This window comes from Anguilla anguilla, chromosome 9 (assembly GCF_013347855.1).
Source record: "Anguilla anguilla isolate fAngAng1 chromosome 9, fAngAng1.pri, whole genome shotgun sequence".
Taxonomy (NCBI): domain Eukaryota; kingdom Metazoa; phylum Chordata; class Actinopteri; order Anguilliformes; family Anguillidae; genus Anguilla; species Anguilla anguilla.
The window spans coordinates 38432293-38452576 of NC_049209.1; the positions used below are offsets into that span (position 1 = coordinate 38432293).

At 38.1% G+C, this 20284-nt stretch overlaps 1 protein-coding gene across 2 annotated transcripts in view; it reads left to right on the forward strand.

The window, feature by feature from the left end:
- The first annotated feature begins 518 nt into the window (after nt 1–518).
- Nucleotides 519–20284, forward strand: part of LOC118235584 (rho GTPase-activating protein 31-like) — a 221010-nt gene continuing 201244 nt past the window's right edge. For both annotated transcript variants that reach the window (XM_035433061.1, XM_035433062.1), the window contains exon 1: nt 519–994. In XM_035433061.1, the coding sequence (XP_035288952.1) occupies nt 895–994 (100 nt within the window). In that variant the 5' untranslated portion in view covers nt 519–894. The remainder of the gene's footprint in view (nt 995–20284) is intronic.

Here is a 20284-nt window from a genome sequence, read left to right on the forward strand (position 1 = left end):
ACTACTTCCCAGTTTTATCTCTTCAACCTGCTACATGTCTTTCTCTTATGTCTTTTCTGCCTTAACTTTTATGTATTTTAAGCACTTTGTTTAAGCAATGTGGCATCATCAAGCTTGGATGGGTATAGAATTTCTGTTAGTAATAATGAAGTAAAATTAATTTTTAAAAGGGAAATATTTGCAGGTATATCTTCACCAGAAGAGTAGCTGCATTTATATGTCCCCCTACCCTTTTATACTACCCCTTCCTACCACACCCAAACGCACTGCACTCGTTCAGACTAGCTTGTGTACGAAACCATAACTGTTGTTTCAACATTCAGTTGGTTGAAGTCAAGAAAAAATAAGTAAAGAAAAAAAATAAAAAATACATTTCAGTCCCTAATTCCTATACTTTCTCAAACACAAGATCAGACTACAGAAACTGAAGAGAGGAAAAAGGGGCGGAGAAAAAAAACAGTTGGGGAAAAAACAGGAAACAGTTATGTTTTTATTTTTTTGCTGCGTTTTGTGGTATTTCTTCCAACACACATCTTTCTCAAGGACTTTCATGCTTCTCAATCCACATTTGTGGTAACTCTATAGAGCTAAAAGAGTAGAAGAAAACATATAGCCTAAAATGACTCAAAAGATTATTTAAAGGAAAACAGGATGGGAAACTGACGTCAGCAGTGTTGGGTCACTTGGTAGAGGACACTCTGTTTTCCTGGCAGTGTGTCAGACAGGATGTGAACAACTGGATAATTTTTTGGAATTTAAGAAGATTTTCTGTTTTATATACAGTACTTTCTGTTGAATTAAATATTTATTCCTCCCTTAAGAATGTTCTGATCAGTGGTTTTAAATTAAGGGATTTATTTTACTTGTAATATTGGGAGAACACAGGGAGTCCAAATGAAGAACAAGGCTGCTAAGCAGAAATCTAAGAGGAAACTAAATGTGGGTGCTTTCGGCTGTGACTTGACAGAGCATCTTCAAAACTCAGGAAAGGATGGTAAAAACATTTTTCAGATACCTTTTTCTCATTTTCTCCATTAGTATTGGCATGTTATTTTTTAATTCACACATTAAAAATATCCAATATATCCACTGACCATATTGGTCAGTGCAGCACAATAGTCAAGATCAGTATACACACTATAAACTAGAAATCCATGTATTCCTTAGTAAAGATCAAACTAGAATTGAATGCTAAACTAGATTTAGAGTATACTTCCTTTAAAAAGACATGACCTGGTCTAGTCCTGAGAGGGAATGTTTACATTTTCTCTGAAATTGTTTGATAACTGTTTTCCATTACACAAAGCCTAACAGAGGTTATCAGAGAATTTGTTTTCCATGAACACACCACTTTATTTTTAGTCTCAATTGTGGTTTATTTTTTTTAATATGTGATTTCTGACCAACAGGTTGCAAATATGAAAACATATATTTGATTATTCTGCTAAAATATCTAAAAACATATTCAATAAGTAATCTGTGACTTGTGGATGTACACTACTGGTCAAAATCTTTATGAACTGCACTTTTACTGTACTGTGCTTTTGTTTTGAGTGAACTTTAAGCAATCTAACTGCTGTAAATTACCTGAAATGGTACAAGGTATGAAGTGAATATTCAGAAGTCAAAAAGAATCTTTTACTTCACTGGATAGTGACCTAAAATAGTGGAGTTAAAAAATAAATAAACAGGTGAACAAATTCTTTCAATCTTTAAACAAGTGAAGTAAAATCAAACAAGTTTGAGATGAATTGGACAGAAAGGTGTGAAGATATTATTGGAGCAAAACAACTGAGCACCTGTGACAGTGGAATTTGTAGTCACAGAGAAAAATGCTTTAGGAGTTGCAAATTTGTAGAATTTTTTTCTTTCCCACAAACACAACACAACAGTTATACCTTCTCAAATTCTTCATTTCAGGCGCACAAATCCTATTCTATGAATCACAATCTAGAAACTCATACGCTCACATTTTTGCTACAGTTGCTGCAGTGAATATGGTGCAAAACAGATTCACACACCCGTATCAAAAATGTGAAGTCATGGACAAAATCTGCACATCCGCAAATCAGTATGTGAATTCATGCAATGAGAGTTGCACACCTGTAGAATATTTTCTCACAAATACATTTTTTAAATCTTGGATATTTGTCTAGCACAAACACAAGTCAATAACTACAACAAAAAGTCTGTAAATTACCCACTCTTTTACCTAAAATCTAACGATGTGTGATCTCGATAGAGGCTAACGTTAGCGATAACATGTTTGTCGTTAAATTCGGTTTGCTGGTTAACTTGCCGTTTATTTCTCACATAAGAAAAGAAAAGCTGTTTATGGGGGTAGTGTCAAATGACTTACGTTGAGCTTCTTTCATGTGTTTCTCGAATTCAATTTAAACTACTAGTTTATTCCTCTTCATTTAAATATCTTCCCGTCATAGTCAGTTTAAATGGTAACTAAAACTGAACCAGGTTAAAACCTAGTATATGGCTGGACTGAACCAGCCGATGTCACAGACATGCACGGTGTAACTTTATCACTCAGTCAGTCAGTCAGTCAGTCAGTCACAGACATTTGCGTTTGTAGGGCTGGCCCCGATGTTGCGGTCCAGCCAAAAATTCTACAAGTTTGCAACTCCTAAAGCATTTTTCTCTGTGACTACAAATTCCAATGTCATAAGTGCTCAGTTGTTTTGCTCCAATAATACCTTCATAGAAAGGTCAAGGGAAACAACCCACAAGTGCAGCACATCTATGGGAAACTTCTACAGGTCTGTTAGTGTGAACTTTCTGAACTACTGTATGTGACTGCCCTTGTAGAAAAAAGGAAAAACAAATATGCTCAGCAGTTATTACTGCAAAAGGTGACGTTAGATAAAAAGATATAGATAATAGCATACACACACACACACACACACACACACATATATATATACTCACCGGCCACTTTATTAGGTACACCTTGTTAGTACCGGGTTGGCTTCTGCTGCTGTAGCCCATCTGCTTTATATATATATATATATATATATATATATATATATATATATATATATAGATTTTTGCCTCTGGTTGCTTGAAAATTATGGGTGTACTAAAACGTTTTACTGGTAGTGTATGTTACTCCTGTTCAGGAATTTCCAAAGCAGTTTCCAGTTTCCAAAGCAGTGATGCTGTATTTGAATTATGTGTTAAGCTCGGGACGACACGACTGATGCTCAATGAATTACTACAGCAAATTAAAGCCGCAAGCGGCGTTGGGAGGGGTCCAAGCATTGGCGCTATTGCGCCCCCTATGGAGCGATTTTAAAATGGCTTTGTCCTCATGATCATATGCCTTCACCAAACATATCTACTGAATATCATGATGATCGTATAAAATAGTTACGTCGCCATGGATGTGTCTTGGCCGCTTCCCGTAAAGGCCTTTACTATGTCGTAACACTTAGATGGCATGTCGTAACACTTAGATGGTCCGGTGTGTATGCACAGCTGCAGTGTTTCTGCGCCGCAACTAAAAAAGGCGCCACACTAGTGTTGTCACGATACCGAAATTTTGACTTTGATACTGATACCAGGTTTAGTATTATGCTACTCAATACTGAAATGATACTTGAAACTTAAACAATGCTAATTCGATACTCGGTACCTAACGATACTGAAATTACCTTAATAGATCAGAAACGTAATGTCCACAAGGGTTGACCTCATTTTCTAATTCATGGTTTATTAACAACCTGGTTCATTAACAACCTTTAAGTTGAAGCCTCTTCAACATATTAATATGCATAGGCCTATAGTGTTACAACACTGAACAATAGAAAAATATGTTAAATATATTTCAAAAATTAAACAGTTGTAAAACTAAATAATATTTAAAACAGGTCTTTCACCTTTAAATAGATCTAAAAACAGCATATTTTAATAACAATACAGCATCTATCTATAATAAAATATTTCCAAATTGGAACACCTATTGCTACTGAAGTGAACTGAGTCAAAGCTTGCGCTGTATCAAAGAGCTGAGTACACAAGCGCAAGTCACCTCACTTGGCAACCTTAGTTGCTACTGCCTTCTAGCGAAGATTCTGACAAATTACACTTTTCATCCTCTCAATCAGTAATGCGGGAGACAATTTCCCCTGGGTTTTACATTTGACTCAAAACTACCGAACGTCTGAATATTCTAATACCGAACCGTTTATTTTTTTTATTTTTTATTTTTTTTAAGTACCGAGAAAGTGCTGAAGTTTTGGTATACCGTGCAACACTACGTCAGACACATACTCCAATCCATTGCTCAGCTTAGCAGAGAATGCACATTTCAGAGCGCCACAGAGACAGATAGAATAATAACACATAAATGCACATTTCAAATAATAAATACGACATTGAGAAAAATCGGAAATAAAAGACATAATATCAACTCGCGATCTGCGTGCTGCGCGCAAAGTAGCCTACCGTTTATTTAGACATTGGCAGATAAGAAAAATTTTGGTTACGCTGACCTATAAAACGCTATTCCAAAAGCAAAATCAGACATGTTATACATCGTTAAAAAGCTTATACTCTCACCTACTGAATAAATGAATTGTCAATCAAGCCAAATTGCACTAAAAAGGGCGACAACGCCGTAAGCAACAGGTGTGGTATTACGCACAGCTATTATTTAAGATAGCAGACCCAGGCGTCACAGATGCACGTATGTTTCGCAAACGGATTGTCCAAGACAATATATGACCACTCATTCGCAAAAGGGACATCTCTACGCGTAAAACCAATGGTAAGATTGTATATTTATTCAATGTTTAGTCCCAGATATTGACTGTAGAATGACATGGTATAATTTTTTAAAAAGTTAGTCTCGCTTATTTCGTTATTCAGTGAGCAGCGTTTTCACTGCTGTATTGGCATATTTTAGGGCTAATGTCGGATTTATCTTGTTGCTACGGAATATTGCATTACATTACATTACAGGCATTTGGCAGATGCTCTTATCCAGAGCGACGTACAACAAAGTGTTTAACCATAAGCAGGAACAAGTGTGTCGAAAACCCTAGAGGGCAGTAGCCTACCGTTCCGAGTGCAGGGAACAAGCGCATAGTTCAACTTGGACCCTGTAGGTTAAACTGATTAACACTAACACAAACAAGAACAGCAACAACGCAGTCTATGCAAAAATACAAGCAATAGTTAAGACGAGTTAAGTCACCTACGAAACAACTACCTAGTTACAACCCTAAGCTTACAGGCGATTTAGAGATTAAATTGAGAATACGATTTACAGCATAAATTGCGTCTTTTGTTTATATTCAATATTAGTAATTGCAGCGAGAAAAAGCTGTAGGTCGTTATGTTATGGTAGCAACGGAACGAAGCGGACTATATATGTATTAGGCTACCGTCATTGTTTCATTATACCAGCGTGTTTTCGCGCGTTTGCACAGAAACTCAGAACTATAAATAAAATGGTTTAGCTGTTTCTCAGCATAATGACAGATTCAAAGACTAAACGAACTCACCTGATACTGTCTTCAAATGGATGCAGGCTCAAGAACTGTCTTCCATTGCTTCCGCGACGCTCAGACCCTCCCCTCACTGCTAAAAACTAGACCTATGGTGTCGGATTACTTGCGTCGTCATGGATGTCGCTTGCCGTAAAGAAGCTTACTAGATGTCGTAGCACTTAGATTTGGAGCTCCAGCTCTTCTGCACCCCACCTAATGAAAAAGTCCAAATGGCGGGCAAACCATATGGCGGACATAGGTGCTCTCAAAAGCAAAGTTGTAGAGCACATACAGATGCATCGGTCGATGAAGTTTTGTGTTGTTCTGACTAACAGTGTGGGAGTTATGACCTTTTAAACATGACCCTCTGTTATAGCGCCACCATCTGGCTGACATAGGTGATTTTTAATGCCTGAGTAGTGGGGGGCCATAGGAACCCACCTGCCAAATTTGGCTGGTCTACAACCTATGGTTGCTGAGCCTCAGACATTTTAGTGGAGAAAGCTTCCACGCCCCAACGAAACAGTCTAAATGACGGGCAAACAATATGGCGGACATAGGTGTTGCCAATGACAAAGTTGTAGAGCACGTTCAAATGCATAGGTCGATGAAGTTTTGTGTTGATCTAACTTATGGTGTGGGAGTTATGGCCTTTTACGCATGACCCTTTGTTATAGCGCCACCATCTGGCCGACATAGGTGATTTTTAGTGCCTGAGTAGTGGGAGGCCATAGAAACCCACCTGCCAAATTTGGTTGCTCTAGGACTTATGGTTGCTGAGCCTCAGACACTTTTAGCGGAGAAAAATAATAAGAATAATCCTAACAAAAACAATAGGGTTCCACCAGCTTCGCTGCTTGGACCCCTAATAATCCGAACAGATACAATAGGGTTCCACCAGCTTCGCTGCTTGGACCCCTAATAATAATAATAATAATCCTAACAGATACAATAGGGTTCCACCAGCTTCGCTGCTTGGACCCCTAATAATAATCGGAACAGATACAATAGGGTTCCACCAGCTCCGCTGCTTGGACCCCTAATAATAATCCTAACAGATACAATAGGGTTCCACCAGCTTCGCTGCTTGGACCCCTAATAATCCTAACAGATACAATAGGGTTCCACCAGCTTCACTGCTTGGACCCCTAATAATACATTCAACCAAAAGTAGGAGCCATGAAGTGTATACACTAATGCATGTATGTATGGGTGGGACACCAGTTCTGCCCACTAATTTATTGTGGCTGACCAACTTATTTTATTGGTTGTCCACAAGTTTATCCAATTATGTTTCAGGCTGTCTACTTTCCATCTCGTCTGCAATTTTGACCCACATTTGTGGACATGGTTCAGGTGTAAGGTGTGCAAAATATAGAATGGAGTGCCCACTTCCTGCACAAGCACCTCTAGCTCGTCTTTGTGAAAATTTGGCTTGAGTTTTTAACACTCTGTCACCTCTGTCACCTGTAACTTTGAATTAACATATGCTGCTGATGTAGGAAATAAACCTTGAAAAAAAAAAGAAATTGTGACGGAGTCACCTTTGCTTGGACTTAATTAAATTACTGGATTGGCTGTTTATGTATTATAATTAATCTGTTTTCAAGCCCATTTCGGGTTCCCCCTGAGTCTGGTTCTGCTCAAGGTTTCTTCCTGTTATCAGTCAGGGAGTTTTTTCCTTGCCACTGTTGCCCTAGGCTTACTCTTTGGGGGCTGGGGTTCTCTGTAAAGCTGCTTGTGATAAAGCTCTTTTGTTAAAGCCACTATACAAAGAAAAATTGATTGTCTGATTGAAACCCAAGGGAATTTGTGAAACTTTTTATCACCTTTAATATCATTGGATTAAGGTCTCCTTGATTTTCTCACAGTTAAAGCTCATCAAACAATAATTTGTCTATTTCCCCCACTTGTGAAAAATGTGAAGTGGAAAGATATGAACACCTTGCTGAGTGGCCTTACAACATTATCATTTTAAAGCTCTTCATTTCCTCTTCCTTTCCTCTTCATAATGAGGAATTACAAATTAGTAGACCTTCATATAAAATAGTCACTTTGAAGCTGAAAAATATCTGATAAGATAAAAAAAAAAACAGCTTAAAAGAAACAGTAAAACCTTCCTATGTTCAGGTAAGTCTGGGTTTTGGATTTATAAATTAGGATCATTTGAAAAAGTAGCCCATTAAACAAGTGGCAACTGTGTTAGAAATTATCCATTTACAGCGCAGTCCATAAGTTCTTGAGAGACACTTTTTTGTACTGTCTCTGTACAGTTATGTTCTGTGCAAGGACCCAAACGCAAACCAGGGAAATCCAAAAAAAGGTTGTCTTTATTCAGCCCAAAGTTCAAAGCCAGGTAATCAGAGATAGGACGGTACAAAATCGAGTTTCCAAAAGAATAGTGGTAAACGGGCAAAACATCAAAAACCAGGAGATCAGATAGGCGAAGGTACAAAGGAACAGGCAAAAGAGAAATCAAAACAAAGCGAAGGTCAAACCAGTACGCAATCAAACAAAAGGGGCAGGCAAACTCAAAGTCATACGGAAAAGGCGTCTCAGGAATCTCGATAAACAAAGGCTTACAACACATCGGCACAGTGAATACAATCAACGTTCTGACAGGGAGCTGGTGGAAAAGACTGACATTTATACACTGGGGAAGGTAACAATCAAGGAGGGGTTACGTGAGTGATGGTGGAGTAACAAACAACATCCAGGTGAAGAACATTAGGATAACTAATTAAATGACAGGGGACTGACAAAACGCAGACTGGAATCACATAGACAACAATGATAACAGACGGCCTGGGTTTAGCAGGTAAAACACGTGCAGAGAGAGAGAGGTGCAGTTAGAGCAAGAGACAGGTGCAGGAAATTGCAGAACTCAGTGTTAGGGCAGACTAGAAAGAAAAGGGGCGGAGCTACAGCACAGCATGGAAAAGGGGAGAATGGTTAATGTATTAGTACAGTGATTTAAACTTTCAAAAACCCAAAACTAGTGTTTGTTAATCCATTAGTAATATTAACATGTTGGTATATTAATGAGGTTAGTACTTTACAATCTATAAGTTAGTAAGGATTAGTAGAAATGAGTAAAACTAGATATAAGCAGGAAGTAAGTAAAACAAGACTGGAAAGAAGGGGGGAAACCACGAAAACTCGGAACCACCCGAATAGTGAAATCACGCAAATAAAGGGGCGTGAAGCAGCTCAGGGAACACCGAGACGGCAGTGGGCAGACAAGTGACCGGGAGAATGAAAATACTGGGACAGAGGATGTGAAAAATAATAAACTTACAGAAACATAAAATAAACACTAACAGCAAACAGATACTAATACAGACTACAACAACAGTACTCCAGGATACTGGATTTGAAAAGGAAACAATAGAATGTGATGTTAAAGTTCAGACTGTCAGATTTAAGTTGCTAGTATTCACATCAATATCCAGTGAACCATGTAGGAATAGCAGCCATTTTTATACATAGCCCCCCATTCTTGGGGACCAAAAGTAATTGCACAATTGGCTATTCAGCTGATTCTTGGTCAGCTGTGTGTTGTTGTTGCAGCATGACGCAATTATTTCTTGTTTTGGCTCTGTACAGTATTCCAGAACACTGGATTTGAAAAGAAACAATAGAATATGAGGTTAAAATGCAGACTGTCAGGTTTAAGTTGCTGGTATTCACATCAATATCCAGTGAACCATGTAGGAGTAGCAGCCATTTTTATACATAGCCCCCAGTTATTGGGGAGCAAAAGTAATTGCACAATTGGCTATACAGGTGATTCTTGACCAGCTGTGCATTGTTGCAACATTATTTAATGCACAAGAAGCCTAACAAATGGCCTTGAGTTAATTCTAAATATTGAATTTGCATTTTGGCTCTGTTGCTGTTGTCTCTCAACATGAGGGCCAGGGAAGTATGAATAACAGTAAAGCAGGCCACCATGGTGTGGAAAAATCTGAATAATTTGAGCACATAGCCAAAATATTTGAAGCGTCCATGATTCATTTGAAGCAATAAAGCAAGAAGGCATTGGTTTTTCAAACCTACGTTTTTCAAGTGTGGAATTGATCAAGAACACTCTTCAGGATGTAGGCATAAATGTGTCAAAGACTAAAATGGAGAGAAGCCTACACCGGCATAACCTCAGGGGGTTCACTGCAAGATGCACTCATAGGCACTGGTAATTTCTTCCCCCGGTGCCTGCCTTCCAAACAACCCTTCCCCATCCAGATGCACACGTACGCGCACACACACGCACACAGACACACACACACAGCAAACTCAGATTTTTTTTGCTACATGACCTACCCTAGCAGTAGGTTATATATTTTCAACATGAAACTAAACAGCTATCAAAATAACTGAGCTTACAAAATTGTTACTCATATTCAAACAAAATAGACATACATACAGCACCATAATGTTTGGGACAAAGACATACTGCTTTTTGATTTGGCTCTGTACTCCACAATTTTTGATAAGTAATCAAACAATTCACTTGTGATCAAAGTGCAGATTCTCAGCTTTTATTAATGAGTATGTTTATACATTTTGGTTTCACTATGCAAAAATTACAACCACTTTTTAAAAATGTTCCCCCCATTTCAAGGCACCATAATCAATCAATCAATCAGACTTTATTTGTATAGTACTTTTCAAACAAGTAAAATGTAACACAAAGTGCTTCACACTATACAAACCCCCCCTACCCCCCCCCCCCCCCCCATTCCATACTCAAAGCGATAATAATAACAGCATTCAATGAAACAGAAACTGAGGAAATGCTATCAAAAAAACAGATAAATGAATAAAACTCAATTAAAAGCCAGAGTAAAAAGGTAGGTCTTGAGTTTACTTTTAAAAATATCAACATTCTCTGCTGTCCTCAGGTCTTCAGGAAGGCTGTTCCAGAGGTGTGGACCATAGTAATAAAAGGATGCCTCACCGTGGGTTTTTGTTCTGACTTTAGGGATGATTAAAAGGCCACTATCAGAAGACCTGAGGGTTCTAGAGGGTTCATAAGCTAAAAGCAAACAGATGGGACCAAGACCATTAAGAGCTTTATAAACCAATAAAAAGACAGTAAAATCAATTCTGAAGCAAACAGGTAGCCAGTGCAGAGACTTTAAAATGGGTGTAATGTGTGCTGTCTTTCTGGTCCTAGTCAACACACATGCAGCTGAGTTTTGCAGTAATTGTAATTGAGCTGTATTCTTTTTCACATTGAGTTTGTCTCTCTGAGCTTCAGTAGCAATAACCAAGATTTCAGTTTTGTCCTGGTTCAGCTGTAGAAAATTCTCTGCCATCCATAACTTGATATCTGAAATACAGTTAAAAAGGGCATCTATTGGCCCTGAATCATCAGGAGACACAGCAATATAAAGCTGTGTGTCATCAGCATAACTATGGAAATTTATGCCGTGCCTCCTGATGACATTTCCAAGTGGCAGCATGTAAAGGTTAAAAAGTGTAGGACCTAAAATTGACCCTTGGGGAACACCACAATTAATTTTATAGCTTTTAGATGAACATTCATCCATGCTTACAAAACATTATCTATCGGTAAGATAAGACTTGATCCAGTACCAGAGAGGCCAATCAGACTGTGAAGTCTACCTAGAATACTTGAGTGATCTATCATACCAAAGGCAGCGCTTAAGTCAAGTAGTACTAATATAGAATGTTTTTTCATATCCATATTGGACCTGAGGTCATTTACAACCTTGACTAGTGCTGTCTCAGTGCTATGATTGGCCCGAAAACAAGATTGGTATTTTTCAAAAATATCATAGGAGTTCATAAAATCATTTAGCTGATTAAAAACAAGCTTCTCTAAAATTTTACTTAAAAATGAAAGACTGGACACTGGTCTGTAGTTATTAACCTCTTAGCGCAAAGCCCCTGGTGGTCGGCACGCCGGCGTGCCGAGATTACTAAACTCAGACATTCCGTGCTACTGCAACCAAAGTATGAGTTAAAAACAGAAAAGCGTTGTTTTAGTTTCATTAGTAGACGATACACAAGTATGCCAAATACTTGTTTCGCAGCCCCACCATTGTCGCTCTGGTCGTTCATTTAACACGCACCCCCATCCTGCAGTCTCATCTACAAAACACCCCCCACCTTTGACATAATGGACAATAATGTCTATCTTGGCATTCATAAAAATATTCTTTCACCACTAAAAAATCATATTCCGTCATAGCAACAAGATAAACCCGACAATAGCCCTAAGGTATGCCTAATACAGCAGTGAAAACGCTGCTCACAGAATAACGAAATAAACGAGAAAAAGTTTTTAAAAATGATACCATGTCATTCTACAGTCAATATCTGGGACTAAATATTAAATAAATATACAACCTTACTGTTGGTTTTACGTGTAGAGATGTCCCTTTTGAGACTGCGTGGTCATATATTGTCTTGGACAATCCGTTCGGGAAATACAGGCGCGTTTATGACGCCTGGGTATCTTCCAAAATAGCTGTGCGTAATACCACACCTGTTGTTTATGGCATCGTCGCCCTTTTTAGTACAGTCTGGATTGATTGACAATTCATTTATTCAGTAGATGAGTGTATAAGCTTTCTAACGATGTATAACATGTCTAATTCTGCTTTTGGAATAGCGTTTTATAGATCCGCGTAACCAAAAATGTTCTTATCATCGCATTCAATTACACATTCTCTGTGGTAGCAGTAAAACAAAGACGCTGCTAACAAAACGTTGTCAACGATTTTTTGTAAATTCTTTGAAAATACTATTATTATTGAGGACTTCTGAGCATAGCTAAGCCATATGTTTGCTGACAGACCTAGCTGACATCGTTTTCTGGAGCAAAACAGAAGCAAATAGAACAGTATCATTCATTTACTGTCTCGGTCTCCATCTACTGAACATAGATAAGGTTTCATTAATTGCTATGGAAGTATTACTTCTCAAAATACTTTGGTTATATACGTTATTTTTGAAATTGAGTGTCTTTAAATAGGTTAGTGGTATTTTATAATGAGGATATTTCACACTGTAGTGTAAGCGTTAGTTAGGGCTGTAGTGTTTGTGAAGCATGCAACAGTGATGACGTAAGAATTGGAACATTGCCAAAACGTGGTGGACGGTTGAAAATTGTTTTCATGTTGTCCCAACCCCATGCAAGAAAACATACGAGAGCACAGAGTGTAGAAATACATACAAGAGTTTATTATTGCACATTTAGGTACCGTACCGCATTGTGTGACAATATTTTTGCATTATTTTTTAATCTAATGTTTCATCTTAAACCTTCATAAGGGGCTCATTTATATGCTTTATAATAAACAAAAAGCATTTTATTCAATTTTGGAGAGATTTTGGACAACTGTACTGACTGAGAGCTTGTAATTCCCACTTGAAAATTATGCAACAGTGATTTTCTTGAGTCAAAACAGTTGATTTGTAGTGAAATATGTGAATATGTTGTGATTTACAGCAATGCATAATTTATACATTTTGGATAGATTTGGAGATGCTGGGTACACTGCTTAGTTTTTGCTTCATACATCTATAGTAGATATATATGTATTCTACATATCCACCATTAGATTTTATGAACTTGTGGTCAAGAAGTTTTTGATCTAGCACATGTATACTTTAACCTGCTGTATATATGCAATCTCTCAGCATTTCATTGCAAACTTAAAAAGTGCATTTTTGATTTTTTGTCAAAACAATTGCGTTTGTGGCACTTTATTATAAACTAATCTGCGTTAGTATTGTACATTGTACAAATGTCTTGCTTCATTTAAGCCATTTTTCAAGTATCTGTGGTGTTCACATCTGGAGTTATAAAGCTTTAAATAGGGTGCCCCCTAAATGGGCAAGGATTGGCAAGACTTGTGCGCTAAGGGGTTAAGGAGTGAGACATCTAAATCGTTTCACTTCAGCAGAGGTTTAACAATGGCGGTCTTTCGAGCAGTAGGGAAGACACCCATCTGAAGAGAACAGTTTACAATAGCCGCGTTTCCACCAAAATTACCCGGAACTTTCAGTCCCAGGAACTACTTTACCAGGAACTAAAAGGTTCCTTCAGCCAATGGTTGTCTGCGTTTCCACCGGGGTCTAAAGTACCGCGAAGATTAGGCAAATTAGCCCACTGACGTTGTCGTCGGTCCATCTGTCATATGATTTCTTCTGTAACCCCATACTACCACCGACGTAGCCTACATTATTTTCTAATAACCAGGACAGCCCGGAGGGGTTTATTCCACTTATATACAACGGGTTACCAACAATGACTATATATGGTTACTTTTGTATTTATTGATTTTCATATATCCTCTCAAACACATTCATTAACAGCAGAAAACATGCACACGTTGTAAACAATTTGCTGTTTTATTACTTTCTCATCGTCAATTCCATATAGGCTAATCGCAAAATGACAAGAATAGAACGAAAACTCGGACTTGCGTGAAAATGTAAATTAGCAGTGGTACAGCCACCGTTTGCTTTCCTTCGAAGTTACTGCTAGCCGAGCAGCGAAGTGTGCCCTCCAGATGCGAACCATGCACCATAAATGAGTCCATAGTCTTCCTGGTCTTTTCGTGGAATTGAAAAATGGCAGTAAAATTGAGTAAAATTACGGCAGTCTGAAAAAGATAAAGGGAAGATTACTAGAATTAACCTGTTATTTTACCCGGATAAAAAGTGCGGAAGGTGATTTCCAGTTTGCTTGTACTGTATCACCAATGTTAATTATGCAGAACTACCGCATACCTCACATAACTGTATCAAACGTTTTGAGTCAATTACAACGGGCTAACAAAGAAAATCCGGAAGAAAATATTCAGCAACCGAATTAATCCGTTTGAATGTTTTGGTAGCCTACGTAATATGCTGTCCCAGAACGAATGCTTAGCATTGTATAAAACGAATACTAAAGCAAGAAAAGAACAGAAGAGCACACGTTATAATTCCAAGACGTTGACAGGCTATAACCAAAAGTAGGCTACTGCGCCGCATAACATACACGTTTGATTTGAAGTTATTATGAAAATAAATTGGTTTACCGCTGCATATTTTCAAACATGGCGGGTAATGGCGGAAAATAAATACAACACAAATGCTACGAGTACTCGACCAATCAGAAATGTTCAGCGCTGCAAGCTCCACCCAAAAGGTTCCTGTACTTTCGGAAAGTACTACCCCCCGAGCAGGAACGTTTTGGGGGGTAAAACAAAGCCCCCAGAACTAAATTTAGACCCTAGTTCCTGCGGTGGAAACGCACTGAGTTCCTCAAAAGGTTCCTAGTTCCGGGGTATAGTTCCTGCGGTGGAAACGCGGCTATTGTTAAGTAAATCTTCATTAAAAAAGCTATAACCCGTTTTAAAAAAGGATGTGGGAATGGGGTCTAAAAAGCAGGTTGCGGGTTTTAATTGGGAAATAACTTTTCCAAGCATCGCAGCATCAACCAGGACAAATCTCTCCAGCGTTTCCTCACATAAAAACAAGAGTTCTGGGGTATTAAGGTTCATAGGCTGACATTGACATAAATTTGATCTAATAGTTTCTATTTTATCTCTGAAGTGGATTGCAAATTCTTCACATTTGGAGTTGGTAAACATACTGCTAAACTTCCTAAAAACAGGGTTAATTACACGGTCAATGGTTGAAAAGAGGATTTTGGGGTTATTCCGGTTATCGCTTATCAATTTTGAAAAGTGTGCTTGTATTGCATGTTTAATTGCCTTATAAATAGTCAGTTGTTCACAGAAAATTTGATAGTTAACCATTAATTTATTCTTTCTCCATCTTCTTTCTGCTGTTCGACAATTTCTCTTTAATCGATTAGTTTCCTCGTTTCTCCAGGCAGGTGTCAGATTAGAAGTAATCTTTTCCAGTTTTAGTGGGGCCACTGTGTCAAGGGTTGACCTTAATTTACTGTTAAAACTATCTACAATAAAATCACAAGAAGAGGGTAAAATGTCTGCAGGAGTGTCACGTAAAAGATCAATAAAAGTTGCAGCCACTTCAGTAGTAAGATAGTGCTTCCTGACAGTTCGTTCTGGAATATCCCATTGTATAAAACCATTGACAGTAAAAAAAGACACAGAAATGATCATAGATGCCTACATCCACAACTGAAGAGATATTAGCAGACAGGCCGTGGGTTATTACAAGATCTGACATGTGGCCTGTGTTATGAGTAGGCTGAGTAACGTAATGTTGGATAAAATTCATACAGTTCAACAAATTTTAAAATTCCAAAGCAAAAGAGTCTGATTCATTGTCCACGTGCAAGTTAAAATCACCTAAAATAATAATTCTGTCATAATTATATATATTGAGAGTACTTCTGAAAAATATGAAATAAAAGAAGAGCATCCTTGGGTGGCCTATAAACTATCATAAACAATATAGGAGGGCTGCTAAAAATTGATATTCAAAAGATGTGTATTCATCAAATGTAATGTCTTTTAAACCAAGTGGCACTGAGAAGATGGTTACTGTACCCACCTTTTTTACCTTTCCTGAAGGAGTATGAAAAAAACCACTAGTTTAAAAAAAAGAATGGCCAGGTAACCGTTTGATAAGAACTACCTATAATAAATATGTTTTATTACAGGAAAAATTTAAACATCATCAGGCATTTACAGTTACTTTTTTTTCTAAAGATCTTTAAATCTAGTCAGGTCTGTTTAGGAAAAAACACCTCTACAAATTGTAGATCAGTAAGGACAAATAATCCTCACAAAGTATAATCAGCACAGTTAATCACTATCATAAAATTAATTAAATCACAATTATGAATTTCAATATTATATATTAAAACAATAACCAATTATATAACTTGGTAAGTTCTTTGAGGTGGTAGGCTCAAGCATTTATCCGAATAATAATCAGACGGATGGTTTAATGAAATAGAATTTATTAAACAAACAACAATCAATCAAACTAAAATCATTAAAGACCGAACAGAAAATGAAATAAATGCAGTACTAGACTGTTCTGCGCATGTCTAGTCGTGTGTGTTCACCAGCATATGTGGGGCAGGGAACAAAAGCTCCTCTGTTGGAGCGAATTTATGAATCAGTTTAGCATGTGCTGCTAAAAGCTGGCCTGGAATTCAGGGGAACGGCGTGGATAAAAGGCTACTGAAGTTAGCTACGTCCAGCTAATTTCAGCGTACCATTGAATTCTAAATGTACGAGACTATATATAAAAGAAAGACAGACTGTAAGCTAATGTTAGTAAGAGTATACGTTAGCTATGGGGGCTAGGCGGCTGTAGCTAATTAGCAAGAGACGTGATATAATCTTCACACAACATTACAAAGAATCAATGATACAGTTCCTTAAAAGCTAAGAACAAACAGAAGTTTCCTAAGCTAGTTGGTACCTGGATGTTTGTCAGTCTTACTGCTTGAGTGCAGATGGTTCCGTATGTTGCATGCTTGTCCAAGTAAACTCTTGACATAGGCATCTGCTGTAAATCGGTTGCGCTGTAGAAAACCTGGTCCTCGTCCTGGTTCTCTTTGTCCTGGAGCTGGAATTGCACTTTTGCTTTCCGTGGCAGGAAAGTAGGCTACATGGACTACACACGTTCAACTAGTTGCTATGTTGCAGAACGATAGCAAATGTAAAGTTGGTAAACAAATTGATCCCTTGAATGGATCATTTTCATTAGCTTACTTGCAATACAGCTAAAACGTTTACTTTTAGTTATAATCACCGGTCGTTGCTATAACCCGAGAGAGCCAGTGCATCTCTCCATGTGTTCCTTTACAGGCAGGCATTAGCAAGGCTCCAGAGTGCGACCAAAAATCTGTCAAGTGCGACTAAACATTTGCATTGGTCGCACCGGTGCGCCTTACATTTAGCAGTTCTGTCTCTCTGTGTTATGACGGAGTATTATGGCCACAGAGGAAAATTCTGAGATTTCGGGAATAAGGTCATAATATTACGAGAATAAAGTTGTAATTTTGCGAGAAAAAAGTCATAATATTATGAGAATAAAGTCGTAATTTTACGAGAAAAAAAGTCATAATATTACGAGAATAAAGTCGTGATTTTAGGCTACGTGTTATTTTAGAGGGGAAATATCAGAAGAGCAGCCCACCGCCTGCGTTAAAATGAGGAAGGTGGAGCATCTTGTGAAGTTATATTTTAGTATAGGTTTCACAAATAACGAAATACTAAATCTTTTGGCTTATCATTAAGTAGGCTATCAGGACATTGAAAAGATTGTGCAAGAAACTGTGTCTATTCCGAAGAAAGAACCACACGGACTTGGAGGAAATTGCAGGCTCAGGCTGCCATTAGACTGTCCTCTCGCCCGTTGTGTTGGTTGCTAATTATTTTCCGTAAAATTACGACTTTATTCTCAAAATATTATGACTTTCTTCTTGAAATATTATGACTTTATTCTCATTAAATTGCGACTTTATTCTCGTAATATTACGACCTTATTCTCGAAATATAAGAATTTTTACCCCTCAAAGTGGCCGTAATACTTCGTCGTAGTACAGTGTGTGTATGTGTGTAGTGTTTTTCCCCACCCTAATTCTGCAAAGATCCACCCCTATTCTGCCTCGGATTGGCTCTGACTCTGATATTCTTCTTCGCTGAATGCGGGTGGGGAAAAAAATAAGGCGTACGTGAAACCGCGCCCTGTACTCCTTCGGGAGCAGTGCACACTATTGTTTGAGTTATTTGCGTTTGATCTATTTATTTGAGTTTGTCAAGCACTTTAAATATCAGTACTTTTTAAGTTTATTTTTTAAACAGTTGAGGTTATTGCGATTTCTTGTTTGTGCTGTGATTTAAATAAAGAAAAAACATTTATCTGCACCTTTATTCCTGTTTACTATCATTTACATAATGTGTTAAGAAATTACCAATGTGTATTGGAACTGACAAAAAAGGTAACGCTTAAAATGTATTATTGCGGCGCCAAAAGGCACGGTGAAAAATTTTGGGTGCACCTAAATTATGTGCTGGTGCACCTAAATGAAAAAAGTTAGGCACACCAGTGCAACCAATGTAAAACGTTTGTCTGGAGCCCTGCTTAGCTTTCATTAGGCCTATGTCCTTGTCCTATGTTCAGTTCAGCAGCAAAAAGCAGAAGGGACAAGGAGAGACAAAAAGGCACATTTTACAGGCAGCAACAGGAAGTACCCAGTCCATGTGATCAGTATCTGTGATCCTGTGATCATGATGTGACATCATTGCACCAAAATGGCACCCGGTCCTTACACCTGCTTTTTGCCAGCAAGTGATGCCAGCATGTAGTTTTGCTGGGGGAAAGATGTGATTATTACATATAGGACCATAGATTTTTAAAAATGTCAGTTTGAAATTATGCCCGAACTGAGACCAAATCCTGAGAGTTGATATCGCAGAGGTATTTTGGCAATAACAGGGCGGAAAGAGATGTTGAGAAGCAACAGTTTGCTTCCAGTTTACACCAATTTGAGTTTGGGGTCTGTATCCAGTACACTATTTTTTGAGAGTTTGTAGCCTAATAATAATACATTAGGTTGGGCAGTGCCAGTTCCCCCTCTGTGCTATGTCTCTGAAGAAACTCCTTTTGGATTATGCGATTCTTGATGATAATATGAAAATGATAATATCAGATTATCTATGTGTTGAAAAAATTATGTAGGAAGGAAAACCAGAATACAGACATAAAAACCTTGGCAATTATGCTAATTTTAAAACATGTGATCCTACCTGCTTTTTTGATGAAGTCTGCCTTGAGATAATTTATGAGGGGACCAAAATTTGCTTTGTACATATCCTGAAATGTATGAGTAATGTTAATTACCAAATATTTGAATAACGTTTTAGAGGTAGGGAAGGGTAAGTCTGTTTTTAAGTCTGTTTTCACTTTTGGAACGGGACGGAGTGTAGCACAGTGGGTAAGGAACTGGGCTCGTAACCGAAAGGTCGCAGGTTCGATTCCCGGGTAAGGACACTGCCGTTGTACCCTTGAGCAAGATACTTAACCCACATTGCTTCAGTATCTATCCAGCTGTATAAATGGATACAATGTAAATGCTGTGTACAAAGTTGTGTAAGTCGCTCTGGATAAGAGCGTCTGCTAAATGCCTGTAATGTAATGTAATGGAAAAGTTCAATTTATATCCCAAAAAATTGCCAAACCAGTGTAATACGCCTTCAATGTCATGGGTGCATGGCACAGGGTACAATATATAAAATAGAAGGTAATCTGCACATAGAGATACCTTGCATTCAGCACCCTGTCTAAATGATTCCTTTAAAGCACTGTGAGGTTTTAAGCATAATAGAAAGGGGTTCAACAGCTGAGGCAAAAAGCGGGCTAAGAGGACAACCCTGCCGTTTAGCTCTTGACAATGGAAATGACTGAGAGCGCAATTTATTTGTAATTACTGATGCTTTTGGTGATTTGTATAACAGATGGAACAATGAGATGAGCTTTGGACCAAAGAATTGTGAATAAATGTAGCCACTCAACTCAATCTAAAGCTTTCTGCACATTCAAAGAGACCACCACCTCTGGGTTTCCCACAGGATGCAGAGGAAAAAGGTCTTGTGGACAGATGAGACCAAGATTCAGAGCAAAGTGTGGAGGCAAAAGGAAGTGCCCAAGATCCAAAGCAACCATCCCCCTTATCTGTGGTGGGGGTGGTATGGTTTGGGCAAGTAGTGCTGCCAGTACTGGCTCATTTGTCTTCATTGATGATGCAGCAGCAGAAGGAATTCTGAAGTGTAAAAAAATCATCTCATTTGCTCAAGTTCAAACAAATG